Source organism: Pelodiscus sinensis, chromosome 1 (genome assembly GCF_049634645.1).
Source record: "Pelodiscus sinensis isolate JC-2024 chromosome 1, ASM4963464v1, whole genome shotgun sequence".
NCBI classification, from domain to species: Eukaryota; Metazoa; Chordata; order Testudines; family Trionychidae; genus Pelodiscus; species Pelodiscus sinensis.
In genome coordinates this window covers 278,027,617-278,043,586 of record NC_134711.1, presented here as the reverse complement: position 1 = coordinate 278,043,586, position 15,970 = coordinate 278,027,617, and the positions used below count along the sequence as shown (strand labels likewise).

The following is a 15,970-nucleotide window of genomic DNA, read 5'->3' as shown; positions in this document are numbered from 1 at the left end:
GAACCTTAGGGTATGTCTACACTAGCCCCCTAGTTCGAACTAGGGAGGCTAATGTAGGCATTCGAAGTTGCAAATGAAGCCCGGGATTTAAATATCCCAGGCTTTATTTGCATCGTCCTGTCCGGGCGCCATTTTTAAAACTCCTTAGTCCATACTAACTGCCCGCGGCTACACACGGCAGTCAAATGTTAACTCAAACTAAGTCCTTAGTTCGAGTTAACTGTTACACCTCATTCCATATTTAAATCCCGAGCTTCATTTGCAACTTTGAATGCCTACATTAGTCTCCCTAGTTCAAACTAGGGGGCTAGTGTAGACATACCTGTAGAGACTAATCAAATATACAGTAGACTTCCGATAATCTTGCACCTTTGGGACCTAGGTGGTGCCGAATTATGGATATGATGGACTATCAGGAAATACTATGAGGGGGCATACTCCCAACCCAATCCCCCTCCCCCCCGCTCTAACCTAATTCTCGGTCCCAGAGCTGCTGCTACAGCCGCGCGTCTCCCTCCAGGCACTGGGGCACATGCTCTGAGAGGCCAGCTTTGAACATGAGCTGGCTGGGATGCCATACACAACACAATCCCCCTCCCCTCCTTTTTCCTTCCCCAGAGCCAAACACCTTCCCGCCCTGCTGTAACCCAATTTCCCTCCCCCCCCCCAACCTTATGCTCGGGTCCTGGAGCCAGAGCCACTGTGCTGCACGCGGGATGCCATGCGCATGGCCCCTCCCCCCCACTCCGATTTCCCTCCCCTTCTCCAGAGCCAGGCATCTCTCCTCCCCATCCTTATGTCTGGGTCCCGAAGCAGCTGCCTGTGCTCAGTGGCTGGTTGCTAGCACGTGCAGGCTGGGATGCTGTGTGCGACCCAGCATGCACGTGTAAGGTATGACACAGTGCGCTGGGGGCCATGAGTGGAATGGTGCAGGCCGTGAGCGTGGCTGACCTGAGCGGTTCTGGGTTCCGTCCCAGTTCCATCAGGAGATGCAATTTTTTTCCGTTGGGAGCCTTGGGTTGGCCATTTTGATGCCGGAATATAAGGAGTGCTGGACAATTAGATGTCGGACTATTGAAGTTTTACTGTATTTAGAGATAGTGTCATGATCTTTCGTGGGAACAACCCACTTCTTCAGATGGCAATAATGATATTTGTCATCTGAAGAAGTGGGTTGTGCCCATGAAAGATCATGATACTATCTATATATATATTTTGTGTTTAGACTACAGGGTTTTTTCAAAAAAAGTGGCCTTTTTTCGAAAAAATTTCACCTGCGTTTAGACTGCAGCCATGTTCTTTTGAAAGTAAATCAAAAGAATGTGGCAGTTTTTTCTATCGCAGTAAACCTAATTTTACGAGGAACAACATCTTTTTTCGAAAGTACTCTTTTGAAAAAAGGCGCTATTTAATGTAAACTGTGCTTTTTCGATAGAGAGCGTCTACACTCTCTTTCAAAGAAAGCAGCTTGCTTTTCCAAAAACTCTACTTGTAGTATAGAAGCTCTCTTTTGAAAGAGGCTTTCTAAAAAGCCTCTTTCGAAAGAGGTTTGTAGTCTAGATGTAGCCTAAGGCGCAAGAGGACCTTTAAACTTCCTCTCTCTGATCTCCTCAAACCAGTTGAATTCTGGATGGGAAAATGCTGGTGATTTTGGTCTTCTTTATACTAAAGAATTATCTGGGTTGATAGAAAATGCCATCAACTCATGAGACGTCAAATGGGACTGGAAGATGCGGAGGTGCTCAGTACCTGGGGTCTAAAGCATTGGATTATTTCACTTATCTTGTTTCAGAGTATAGTGGAAAGCAGCTCTGAGGTGCATAAGTAATTAGATATCTCATGTGGATTAAAGCAGACATTTAATAGAATTTCCAGGACTTAAATATGCCCTAACAATTGTGCTTTCTCTTGTAGAGCAATGGAGAAAGTAATCCAAATGCTGATCTGTCCAAAACTGGGGGGCCAAATGATAAAATAGCTATATTTAGGGGCGATTCTGAATTTTCAGTGCACCTCTCTTTCAAAGAAAGTAAATTAATGATTAACAATTCAAAACTATTTAATTTTGCTAAATGTATAGCTGTTGTCAGAGAAAAACAACCACAGTTAACTCCTCTGCCCAGACATACTGGTGTGTGCATTCCCTTTCCCCCACCATGAGTCACCCCCAAAAAATTAATGGGAAGGTGTCTTGTAGGTAGAATTATGTCCTGTGCATTTGAACAGAAAACATCCACAGGATATCAATCATCCTCTTTTTTATTACTCCAATGTAATATTTAATGAACTATAGGAGAGAAGGGCTATCTTAGTGTTATGGATTGTTTGGAAAGTCAGTGTAGAGTCAGCTATGGTATTTGTGTACTAATATAAAAAATAAGGATCTAGTTTAATTAACAAAATTTCAATGTTCTACTGGAAGTACCATGTCACCGGAGCAGCCTGTACTTTGGCTGAGAAATATACAAATGTTTCTAAGAAGATCGTTTTTGTACTGTGTTAGCAAAAATGAACTAGTACAACATGTTTGTGTGATGGACAATTGCCAATAAAATAATGCTATTATTGTAGTGCAACAGACCCTTTTAAAACCCTCCATTCTGTCTCCTCTTTGCAGTGTTGACCTCCTGACAAGGCGAGTCATTTATTGAATTTTGTATTAGCACTTACTGGTGCCAACAGGTTGATCTTACTCTTAGAGTAAAAGAAAAATGAAAGGGGACCTTACCACTGCCGAGCATGCTCAACAACTCCAGCAGAAGGAGGATGAACCTTTATTTGGCCTATGACCACTTCCTTTCATTTCTCCCAGGTGCTGCCAATGCTATCTTTAAGGGACTCTTTCATTTTGACTGGATTTAATTATACCTTCCTCTGTTCTGCTGTTATCCACTTCAGAGCTTAGTGAAGTGCAACACATCCCCAAAAGCAGTACTTGTCTGTCCTTTGAATGCCATACAGCTTTTTTTATTACTTTATTCTTCTAAAAATGTATGATATGGAGGAGGGAGCTAACTTGTACTACATAACTTTGTATTCAATCAACCATTTGAAAGGGCTTGCCATATTAATAAATGCACAGTATCTCTCTTCCTGTATATCTTCAGCAATCTTTGCCTGAAAGGTGAATACCGCTGAAAAAAATCTACAAAATAGTTTTGTCACTGCTTTAGAATAATTAATCTAAGTACCCTCTCCTGGGACTTAAATTATGCTGTCTCTGCCACTGATCTCCTGTGTGACATGGGGCAAGACACATCATCACCCAGAGCATCTCTTTTCCTGTCCACACACCATTTTATCTGATCTGTTATGAATTTTCAGAGGCCAGGGATTGACCTTTATTATATGTTTGTACATTATGCAGCATGAAGGGGACAGGATCTCGGCTGATGCCTCTAGACACTCTAGTACTATAATATAACTAGTAATAAGTAGAGTACTTCACATGTCATAGTTTCTCAAAATGCTTTAACTAGCACTATACAGCTCTAATTCACTCACATGCAGCTAACTGACTGCATTTACCCAACACATTCCTCTCTCTTGCTCTCTCTGTGTTTTAGCCAAAGACGTTGAATCAAGCTCATATGTTTGCAAAAGTATTGTAGGAGCAGTAATCTAATGAGGAGCGCAGAGAACTGTAGTCAAGAATAACAGCATTGTAGTATTAGCAGTCTTTCATTCTGAGATGCTTGGATAAATGATGTAGGTCCCATATTTTCTAATCTAGATGCAAATGCTAGCAGGTGCTAAAACAAACTAGCAAACAAATTCTATATGCATACAGAATTGGGCCATTTTCATTTATTAATACAAACCTTAATCTCTCTGAGCCAAATTCTTTCCTCATTTACATCCTTCTATGGAATCAATACAGAATCTGCTCCTCTGAGTGTTTGTTTCCACATTCTGTACATTTATTCTATTGGCTTGTGGTGAGGATTAATATTTGTGCAGGGCTCTGGAGATGTAAAATATAAAGAATATCCAGAAGGATGGAAAACTGAATTCATTCTTCAGGGATTAAAACCCACGGTCATTCCAAGGATTGTGGGGACATAATGTAAAGCCTGAACACAAAGTCATCTTCTCTATTTGATCATACATTACATGATCTCACATAGTGTATCTGAGTTACAAACTAAATGCCTGCTACTGAAAACAGCTAGTTTTCATGGGTATAAAATCTGTAAGTCAAACACTTTGTTTTCACAGGCAGTGAAATAAATGATTGAATGCATCATATATTTTAAACATATTCTGTATTAAGAACAATGTTTTCATAATACCTGTTGTATACAGAGTGCTCTGTTTTGTTTCTCTCCAGAAATATTCAGAAATGTATCATTTGGTTTTTAAAACCCAGTCAAAATTAGTCTAAAATTCTAGGTGCAAATTCTGAAACTTTGGCCTACAAAGTGTTAGGCAGGAAGGTAACCTTTCTTTGTAGGAATGAAAGTATCTTTGTTTTTTAGCATTTGAAAATATTTAATTGTTCTTTCTTACTTGCCAAATTCTGTGAACTCCTCTGCATCGCACTGCAGCTGTCAGGTTTATCTCCCTGGCAGCAGTTTCAGTCTGGTAAAGAGAGTGAAACAGAAGCAGCTACGCTGCATGCACAGTTATTTTTAGACACACTTTAACCTATAAACCTTTAAATTATGACATGCTACAAATTATGAGAAACTTCATAACTCTGAATGACCTATTATGAAGTAGCATGTTAGAAGTGTGCAGATGGCTCCCAGAGATCATTTTCCAGTCCATTAAATGAAAGACTAATTTTAATAAAGTAGAAAGATCAATCCTGCAACCTTTATTCATTCAAGTAATCCTTGATCCTACAAGAAGTCCCATTAAACTGATAGGGTGAGCTTAGAGGTGCTGAGTACCTGACTTTAATTAAAATTTCACAAGATATTTCATTTAAAGATAGGTACTTTTGGTTTTAAGAGACATAATTTTAAGACAAATTCCAGCTTAGTCAGAGACCAATGTGAATCAAATGTCCATTTCAATGTAGTGTAGTTTTATGTATCGTTTTTAATTGCAAGTTAATTTTGTAAATATGAATGCATATGAAAATGAAATATTTCCAGGGAAGAAACTGATGCCAAGCACAGTACAGTGCAGGTACAAGCTCCTTTGCACAGCTCTGCCAATGCACCTGAGTCATGGAAAGAAAAACTCTGCAGTTTCTGTCACTGACTGTTTTTAAGATGGAAGTGCCATTTATGTCAAATTATGCCAAATTGCAGGGTGCTTTTGTAATGCTGGCTTCTGTTCACTGAGAATTGGGATGAGATTAGACCATGAAATTCAGTTCTTTTTTTGACCACTTTGAATATGAATCTCTAGAAGTGAAAGTCTAGTAGTGAATTAACATACTCATATTTTGAAATTAGGGTATATTCATTAAATGTCCCCAACTAAAAAATCAAGAGTGAAATCCCGCTGCACTGAAATCAAAAGCAGTTTTGACATTGATTTCATTATGAGCTTTGGATCTGACTTTGTAGGCATAGTCATACATTCGAGCAAAGCCCTGGCTTAAGTGCTTTGCTGAATCAAGGCTTTGAAGACTGCATAGGTCATAAGATAAAAAAGCATTTCAGGTTTAGACATGGGAGGGGAAAAAAGCAAAGTGCTCTACTTCTCATTGCCATACTTTCAGAGCTCATCCCTTACTGCAGGGACCTCTGTCCTGTGGGCCACACATGGTTCATCATAGTTAGCCACTGGTTTATTTACCTATCTGCAGGTATGGAGCCCCATAATTCCCCGTGGCTGCAGTTCACTGTTCCTGGCCAATGGAAGGTACAGGAAGCATCTGAGCCAATGTTTCCCACAGCTCCGATTGGCCAGGAACAGCAAACCGTGGCCACTAGGATCTTAGGGTATGTCTACACTACCACCCTAGTTCGAACTAGGGTGGTTAATGTAGTCATTCGAAGTTGCAAAATGAAGCCCAGGATTTAAATATCCCGGGCTTCATTTGCATCATGCCGGGCGCTGCCATTTTTAAATCCCCGTTAGTGCAGACTCCGTGCCCGCGGCTACAAGTGGCACAGAGTAGGTAGTTCGAATTAGGCTTTCTAATTACCGAGGAGTAACGGTAGTTTGAATTAGAAAGCCTAATTTGAACTACCTACTCAGTGCCGCGTGTAGTTCAAACTAGGGTGGTTAATGTAGTCATTCGAAGTTGCAAATGAAGCCCGGGATTTAAATATCCCGGGCTTCATTTGCAACTTCGAATGACTACATTAACCACCCTAGTTTGAACTAGGGAGGTAGTGTAGACATACCCTTAGAGACTAGCACCCAGCAGCCTACCAAAAGCTAACCCAGTTGAACCATGTGCAGCCAGTTCCCCGCTCCTGCCTTCCTGATATTAAGCCAAGCAGAGTTTAGATACTTTTGCATCAAATAATAATGCCAAAGACTCAAGGAGCTCCCATATCTTCAGAAAGATCAAATGCTGTAAAAAAAAAAGAACTCAAACTATGCTCACCTCTACTAGGCCCATAGCCCATTTCTTTTATTTTCTAATTCTCATTCAAATATGTTTTGCACTGCAATATGATGGTGCCTTTGGCAGTACAAAGATTAGGACCATCTCATTTTTTATTGAACTGGACAAACAGCACCCAGTCGCTTTCAGATTGTTCAGTGCATATTGGGATTCTTAATGAATGGGACATTTATTTTCATGCCAGCTCAACTATCAACATTGACAAGATTAGCATACATTTTGGCAACTGCACTAACACAAGGTGTTTGTAAAATGGGCCTTTTATCTTGGAGTCTAATTTACTTTAGCTATACCCATTAAAAATGTCTTTTGCATGAAAGGGATTTTCTGAGGGATATTTTAGCAACAGCAAGGTCTACAGAGAAGTGCCTCATTACTAGTATCAACTATTCTGACACAAGGAAATTAGAAGCACTTTTTTAAAATGAAAAACATCTACTGTACCATGATTTTAAGATTGCTTTGTCATGGATATGATTAGCCAAACTGTAGCATGGCCGGAAGCCTTTTCTACCTGCTGCCAATTGTACAATTTTGTGTAAAAAAAACCCCAAAATAATCCAGTCTTGCACCCTTTGTCCTCTTCTGTGGGATCATCTGCATGAAGACCATTCATGGGATAGATTATCACATTCCTCACATTGACTTGCAGTTTGAACCACAAATAGCCCCATTAAAGTCAATGGGATTATTTAAGAAATAAAGGCTTACCTTTACTTACCATGCATATTTGCATCAGTCTAAGTAAAGGTGTGACTGAAAATTGATTTATTCAAACCAGATGCATAAGATTATGTGAACACGTTTATTTCAGTTTAACCAGGCACAGTTTGGTTTATCTTAAAGTGATCTGGAACAGGTTTAAGATGAACTAAAATAAGCCATTCTTAAACGGTGGTCATTTAAATCAATGCACACCTACAGGTAGATGAGGCATAAGGAAGAATCACACAATCTGGTGGCCTGTGTGTAAGGGTTGTGAGATCAGGGCCATGATTTTATGTTTTAGTTTTTTGTTATTAAAAGTGTGGGCCTTCCTCCTGCTCCCATTTAAGTCATTGACTTCACTGGAAATGAGACCAGGCTTCTAGTTTGAATAATACAGATGCAATGCAGAAAATAAATAAATGTAGTACAGAGGACTAAACTTTCCCACTAAACTATGAAAATGTACCTCTAACAAAGAACCCAATTCCAAGGAGTTAGTCATATATCTTCTGAGATAATGTCTTTTTTATGACACATGAATTTTCATGGATACACACCATTTTCATATATTAATAATATTAAAAGAAACAAAACAAAGTGATAAACCATAACCATTTGACAGGTAGAATTAATTTTTCATGGAACACAGACATCAAACTGCTCACAAACAAAAAATGTTCAGAGAGAATATTATCCTCTGAAAAGAAATTCATTTCGTTAAATAGATGATTTGGTAAAATATGGGCTAGATTCTGAAACTCTCACTCATGTCAAGTAACACTTTACTCAGCAAGTAGTCTGAAGATTTCAGTGATTCTGCAGTAGAGTAAGGTATTAAATATCCAAAGTGGGCAAATGTATCAAAATCCATACCTGCATACCTTGTACTTCATCCATTTAATAAAATAAGAATCTGATTCTGCCCAATTTTAGTCAATTTGAAACTTGTTATTGATTTCAGTGGGTGCAAAACAAGATTCCTAAAGAAAATTTTGGAGTGCATTAGTTTTTGGAAACATTATGCTATTTGTCATGTGCTATGAATTACATTAAAAATAAACCAAAGAGTAAATACCTAGGTAATGATGAAAAATTGTTTGTAAATGGAGAGACACTCAATTTTATCATTAAAATGTTAGCACAGCGAGAAAACATAATTATGAAAATATATAGCTTTAATTTGCAGACGTATAAACACTTTTGGTACAATGCAGACATATGATGCCAGAAATCAAAATGATTAGTTTTAAGCATAACACTTATTTACCTTGTTTACGTAGACAAATTTGATGTAACCATCATACAACAGATAGTTTTCAGGTCTTACAATGAAGTGAAAATGATGCATCACTGATAAACCTGCTGCTTTGTTGCAGAGGATGCAGCAAAGAATAAATTATCAAGAAAATATGCCACCAGTCTTACAAATAAGATTTTGGAACTGATCCAAAAAACAAAGCCAGTGAAAAGGAGCCTGGAATGGTAGCCAAAAAGGCAGAAATCAGATCTTTCACATGAAATACAACTCAGAAAGAAGCAATAGGCAGTGTAAACTATCTACTACAATTGCTAATAATGTGAAGTGTTTTTGTCTTTATCTGACAGATTAGATTCAGAAGTATCACATACAAATATATATTATACAACCAAAGTGGTGGAATACGACTGATGTATTGCTGGAAAAATCAAAATATCAACACTTCCGGGACAACTAAAGGATGTAACCATTCCTTGCTTCCTTCTATCTGGCCAGAGTTATTGAAGTGGACATGTGTACATGTGTTTGTGTACATTTGCCATAAGAAATATTAAATATCATTTTCCCCTAATAATGGCAAGTAAACTGTTGGAGCAATGGTAGTTTCTTTGAAGATATTAAGTCCGCAATAAATGAAAAATGGAGATGTTACAGCAGTTCAAATTCTGATTATATGACAATATTTTGCATCCTTGCTCAACAGGAATTGCATTTCTTGTTAATATCTTTTCTATCATAGTGTAAGCATTATTCATGAGGTAAAATTTCTGTTTGTTTTACTAGTGCATGTTTCCCCCTCTTTTTTATCATACCTATAGTGGAATACATGTTTATTTTGTGCAAATATATGTATGTCCAGGTATGTTTTATGTTAAAACCCATAAATGTACTTTGCATTAATCTCATGGACAGTATCTCAAACAGTTCCCAGCACAGGAGCATCTGATGCCCTCTTGTGGTTGAAATGATTTTTTAAACTTTTAAAAACTTAAAGTTTAATGCATCATTGTCTTACCTTCCTTTCTCTGTATAACCACTGATCTGATGTCTTTATGATAGCTGCAAATGATGTTCATGTTTTTATAGACTGCTTGCTAGCTGTTAGTACGAAGATTTCATTAAAAAAGCTGCAATCTGAATCTGACTTTAAAAAAAACCTGTAAACACTATTTACAATTATATAGTTAAGTTATAAATTAGTGGTCCTTCATTGTAACTGCTGTCAACACACCCAGTCTGGGTATTGTCCAAGGTTTGTTAGACAACAGTTTGGATTGTCCACATGGAAACATCAAATATTAGAAATCTCCATTGGTTTCTTCTCCAACATATGAAGGTCAATTCTTCCATTTAGTGGAATTTGTACTTCCAAATTTTCATCTGCTCTGTGAGGTTTTTTCCCTTTCCGTAAGCATATGTAAATGCCCATCCCAGTTACTAAAGTGATTGACCCCAAGCTTATTATTGAAAGGGCTACTAAAGTAGGCATGCAAGATGCTGACTCCATTTTTTTATGTGTAGGCTCTATAGATATTTGTGGCTCCTTTTCCTCTATATTAATGTCAGGTTCCTTTCTTAACAGGCTTTCAATATAGCTCTCATTACTCACTGTGTCATTGACAAAAAGGTTCACCATGACTGTGGAATGGAGAGGCTCTGGATAGCCATGATCACTGACTTTTACAAGTAGCCGGTAGAGACCATAGTCATTTTGCATCAGTGACTCTTCCAAGGTGATATTACCAGTTTTAGGGTCAATCCTAAACGATTCAGGTCGGGGACCTCTTCTACCTATGATGCTGTAAGCTATGACAGCATTCATGCCTGTGTCTTTATCGACAGCATAGACTTCAGTGATGGGAGAGCCAGGAAGAGTAGAAGGAAGTACCAACAAATAAGACATGTTTGACTGAGGAAACAAGACCAGTGGAGGGTTGTCATTTATGTCCAGAAGGAGGATAGTTATTTTGGCAGTAGAAGACAGGGCAGGATCACCTCCATCAACAGCTTCAACCCACAAGACATAGGAACTTTGCTGCTCCCTGTCAAGGGAGACCTTAGCTCTCAAAACTCCTTTTCCAGTATCTATCACAAAGATATCACTTCCATTTAAGACTGAAAGGGCTACCCATCCATTTTGCCCTGCATCAGCATCTGTAACACTGATAACTCCAATTTCACCAAAACCTGGAAAGTTTTCTGGTACAAAAAAGCTGAAATCCTTATTGATAAATCTAGGACTATTGTCATTTTTATCCAACACGGTGATGGCGACTGTTGCTATCGATTCTCTGGGAGGCAATCCAGAATCTATTGCTTTAACAGTATATCTGTATTTCTCTTTTTCTTCTCTGTCCAGCTGAGTGGAAACTGTTAGAACTCCTGTGATTTTATCTAAAGAAAAATATGAAGGGGCATCAGGCCCTAGGAAATAGGACACTTTCCCTCTTTCACCACTGTCAGCATCTGTTGCATGCAATTTGGTCAAGAAAGCATTGGGAGCATTATTTTCTTCAATAGACAATTCTATTAGTTGTTGAGGAAAAACTGGTGAGTTGTCGTTATCATCCAGAATCTGCACTTTAATTACCTTCTTTACATGAAATCCCTCTGAGTTCCATGCAACTACTGATATTTCATAGAGCTGCTGCACCTCATAGTCTAATGGCCTTGTAGTCTCTAATAAATATTCATTGGTGTATGGTTTGTATGGTGATAATCTGAATGGCCCATTGCCATCCAAAAAGCAATCCACTTTATATTTTTCATCTGGATCTTTGATGGTAAAAAATGCTATTGGTGTGTTAACAGGCTCCAGTTCTTTCAGGAAAACCACACCATCTACTTCATTAGCTATAAAACGAGGGACCACTTCAGGAGGTCTCAGCATGACTTTGATGATGGACACCAGCACAGTAATCACAGCAGGAATACATCCAGGACCATTGGCCAATATGGTCAACCTATGGAGACGTGGGGCATCACCATCGATCTTATTGGAGAGTTTGACAGTTCCTGTGCTTTCGTCTAGGTGCAACAAGTCTCTAGATGGCTGGGGGACTTTTTGGCTGTAAGAGTACGTGATCTGGGCATTGGATCCCAGGTCCATGTCCACGGCGTGGACAGTAGCCACATGTGTCCCTGCACTGGAATTCCCATAGATGGTGATGTTGAGTTGGGAATCACTGAACTGGGGGCAGTTGTCATTGATATCACTGATGCCAATGGTCAGCGTGGCACTGCCCAGCAAAGGTGGGGTCCCCCCATCCTCCGCAATGATGAGGGTGACATATTCCTCCCTAGCCTCCCTGTCAAGAGCCCCCATGATGATCAGATAGGGGGTCCTCTCCCCGTTCTCATTCTCCTCCACATCCAGGGTGAAGACCCCATAGTTGTCCTGAAGGCGGTAGGTCTGGACTGCATTGGTGCCCAAGTCAGGGTCAAGGGCAGGGTGCTCTATGGCCAGACGAGTGTCAATAGGGGCATTCTCAGGCACCCAGAGGCGCATGTTGGGCACAGGGAAGCGCGGCGCATTGTCATTGACATCACGGATGGCAATCTTCACCTTCACTAGGCGGAAATGTTCCTGGGGCAGCACCAGCACATCCAGCAGCAGCAGACAGGGCTCTGAGGATGGTGCTGGAAGGGAGATGAGTGCGCCAGCACTGGCCTCCAGGCACAGTGCCTCACGGTCAATCTGCAGGGATGAAGTGTGCAACTCCCCTGAGCGGTTGTCCAGGCTCACGTACTGGCCACCCAGCCCTTGGGAGGCCAGGTTGAAGGAGAGTGCAGGCTCCCCACGACGGGATGATGACCCCTCTGCTGCCACCCCCTGCAGACGCAGGTCTTGCGCCAGGCTCCCGATGAGCACCCCCGCTGGCAGCCCCTCATTGAGGCTATAGAAGAGCTCCGTGGCACGGCTGTAACTGGCAAAGCATTTGAAAGGGCCGATGAAGAGCAGGAAAAGGAACAAGTGCTGGTGAGAGAAAGGCACAGGGGTTAGAGAGGGATTACCCATGTGAGCACCCAGCCAGCCCACCTTGCCCACAAGTAGCAGCCTTCCTTTTATGACATACATAATATCTGCTACAAATACACTCCCACCTGACCCCAAATACAGATACACCACTGCCTACTCTCAAATATACCACTGTCTGCACTCCAAATACACCACTGCCTACCCCAACATAGACTACCTGTACCCTAACTACGTCATCATCTGCACCACAAAACATGCCATCACCTATCCTCTGAACATCAGCATCTCAACCACAAATACACCACCTGAAAACCAATTACATGCCCAACTATGCTCTATATACTTATACCACCAACTACTCACAAACACACAACTTTCAGTACTACAGATACACCACTATTTATCCCTCAAATATACCATTTGCATCTCAAATTCAGAACCACTCACATGCCAAATACACTCTTATTCTATGCCCCAAACACATCACCACCACACCATATGTTCCAATCCAAATCCTCCATCCTCTGAGCCATCACCTGAACCCTAAATACCACATCACCTACACCATCTGTGTTCACAGTACACCACGATCTGAACCCTGTACCACAAATACACCTCAATTTGCACCCCAAATGCATCATGCCTTAAACCAAGATCCACACCTCAAATACACCATCTGCATTCCTACACCACCAGTCTAGATGTGAAGTATATCATAATCTTACCCAAAATAAACCATCTTCGCCACCAGTTGTAAATGATATTCACCACTATGCGCATTTCAAATATCCCAATGTTTGCCACCTAATTACACCACCAAATACACCTCCTCAAATACACCCAAGACCTCTACAGTATTTTTTCCTCCCACTAACCAGAATGTGCACTAAATACACCTCCTGACTTAGACAACAGCACCATAAACATCAAAAATGCCACCTGCTGTACCTAAAAACCCACACGTGCACCCTCCCCAGAAACCACTTCCACCAAATACACCTCACATTTTACGTTATCCAATTTGCATAGACAGTCTTCACCACCGCATCTAGCCAACAGGTCATGCACATCCACTATCCTACCCACACAGACCCCTGCCACAAATGTAGCCTCCGCGCACCTCCGATGGCCCTGTCGCACCACTCCCAGTGCAGCGCCGGGTACACCACGCAGCCTGTTGCACGTGGAACCGGGTAACGAAGTACACCACCCGCACCAAGTACACCGCGCGCAGGAGGGCGAGGGACTCCCGTTCTCACTGCCCAGAGCTCGTAGTGCAAGTTGCAATTCCAGGTTAACAGATACGTCCTGTTCCTTGCTCGCTCCCTTCGCCCCCCGCCAGGACTCACGCCAAGCGCCAAGAGGAGCGCCTGAAAAGATTACGCAAAAGATCTGATGCTGGCCAAGCCAGCCCGGAGCCCTCTGCATCTGGAAACGGATTCACGTAACTTCGTCTACAGCTTCCTCGGGGAGTTTTGTTCCCCCCTCCCTTTGGCAGCCAGTCACCTTTCCGTCTCCACGGGGCTTGAAAACAATCAAAGACACCCCCCCCCCCTCCCCGCGCGCCCTTCGTTTTCGGTGGGAGAGGCGCCACAGAGCCCCCGCACCGCTCCCGGGGAAGTTTAGATGGAGCTACAACATCTGCTATTTTTTTTTATCCCAATCGCTTCTTCTGGGCAGGAGTCCACAAAGTGCGGGACTCCCCAGCGCACCTCCCCCTACCTGCAGGTGTCTGTGGCTGGTGGAGCGCCCAGCGCTGCAGAAGTGCCCCATCTCCAGCTGCCGGTGCCTGCTCCTCGGAAGCCAGCTCGCGGCTCGGGCTGGCGAGCGCCGCTCGGTCCCTGGGCACTTCATTCCCACTGAAACCGCAGTCATTTCGCTCCGGATGGGAAGGCAGGCGAAGACACGCCCCCCCGTCTCTCTCTTCATGCAAATCGCGGGGAGAACTTCAGCCAATAGGCAGGGGCCCCTCAATTAACACCGGGCTCGGCCGGGGAGAAGGGGAGCGCGCCAGAAAGGGCGCGAGGCAGCGCCTGGCATCCTCGCCTCCTGGCTGCGGGGGCTAGGGGCGTGCGGAGCCCCGCACCGAGCCCTGGGGCGAACCGCGCGAGCCCGCCGCGAGGCTTAGCACCGCCGGCGCCAGCTGCTCTCCTCCTCCCTTCCCCCCCCCCCCCCAGCTCTAAACCCGTCCGGAGGAAAACCCTGTCAACAGGCGCCAGCCACCGCAGGGCTTTGCGCGGGGGCGGCTCTGACTTTGCCCTCGGGCAGCGTGTCGGGGGACGCTCACTTTGCAGATCCGACCTCGGGGGGAGGCCCGGAGGCAGTGGGATGTAGCGGCTGCTGCTGCTCCCTGCCCCGTTGGCACTGCGCGCCCTCTGAATCTTCACCCTCCTCCCCAAAGCGCTGCCCAGAAAGCCGGGACAAGCGGCCGCAGACCGGACTGAAGCTAGGCGGACGGTTGGATTGTGGCGCTCACCATCCCCGTCTAAATTCATCCAGCCGCAGCCAGCGGGAGGTGCCGTTGTGTTTTCAGTCTGAGTGAGCTCCCAAGGAGGAAAAAGGAGGTGGGAGCGAAGAAAAAAAGGAAATAATCGCCTCCGCATTTCTCCTCCTTGCTTTGAAGACTTGTTTCCTTTTAGTTCAAGAATAATCAATTGGATCTGAATCAATAGCCTTATTGTTGGAACAATCCAATTTCTATCATGTCAGGTCTCTGATAATGTTCCCAATGCAGTGTGATGTTCCCCTGTATTGCTCCCAACTCCTCTTCTTGCTGCTTCGCAGCAGATACTCTGGGCCTGATTTTACCTTTTTTAATACTATTTTTTCTCATTAGAAGGTTGTTGACTTGCTGACACCAGCCATCCTGCTACTTCAAGGGACCACATGTCACCATGCTAAGGGTTAACTTGGATAGATAGGAAACCTGTGCCAGTGACTTCAGCACTAAGTGTTTGGCTGACTCCTTGTTACAGTATACTACAACAACCATATTTGTTTCACCTTTGGAAAAAGCTGTGGTTTGTGCACAAGACTAGAAGCCAAGATAGTCTCAGTTCAAATCCTCTGAAAGCAATGCTTGGAGCAGAGCAGAGCATGAATGTACTTCAGTTAGTTGCAGCTGGGCCCATTAAAGATGGAGGTTCTGCTCTGAGGAGTTTGTGGCCATTTGCAGTCTCCACTGGTTGAAGGGCTACGCTTTCATTTGGTTAAACCAATCCATTGCTGAGAACTCCTGGATTCCTCACTAAAACCTCACAAAGCAGCAGCTAAAAATAATGCTTTCTATACCCAGGAGCTGGCTAACAGACTTTGTGCCACCCTGACATGAAATTTTGGTGTCACTTGGTATGTCCAGCAATACTCATACCCAGCATAAGAGCTGGAATTAGCTGTTCCTCTGGCTTACAATGGATTTCATCATGTACAGGGCATACAGTTTGGTTCAATGGCTCTCAGAAAACCCTCCCCTGTACATTTTTTTCCTGAA

The 15,970-nt window shown here is 42.7% G+C and overlaps 1 protein-coding gene across 1 annotated transcript; it reads right to left on the bottom strand.

Moving 5' to 3' along the window:
* Positions 1-7,373: 7,373 nt before the first annotated feature.
* Positions 7,374-15,394, bottom strand: PCDH20 (protocadherin 20). Its single transcript, XM_006113555.4, has 2 exons — positions 14,203-15,394; positions 7,374-12,477 (listed from the first exon to the last, which is right to left on the bottom strand). The coding sequence occupies exons 1-2, from the start codon at positions 14,407-14,409 to the stop codon at positions 9,793-9,795; spliced, it is 2,892 nt and encodes a 963-aa protein (XP_006113617.2). The 5' UTR covers positions 14,410-15,394; the 3' UTR covers positions 7,374-9,792.
* Positions 15,395-15,970: the final 576 nt, after the last annotated feature.

Bases quoted from the DNA above. Each gene is read 5' to 3' on its own strand.
- PCDH20 (XM_006113555.4), bottom strand. From the start codon at position 14,409: ATGAAGAGAGAGACGGGGGGGCGTGTCTTCGCCTGCCTTCCCATCCGG. The intron at 12,478-14,202 runs GTAGGGGGAGGT...TTCTCTCACCAG, and splicing joins CCAGCCACAGACACCTGCAG to CACTTGTTCCTTTTCCTGCT.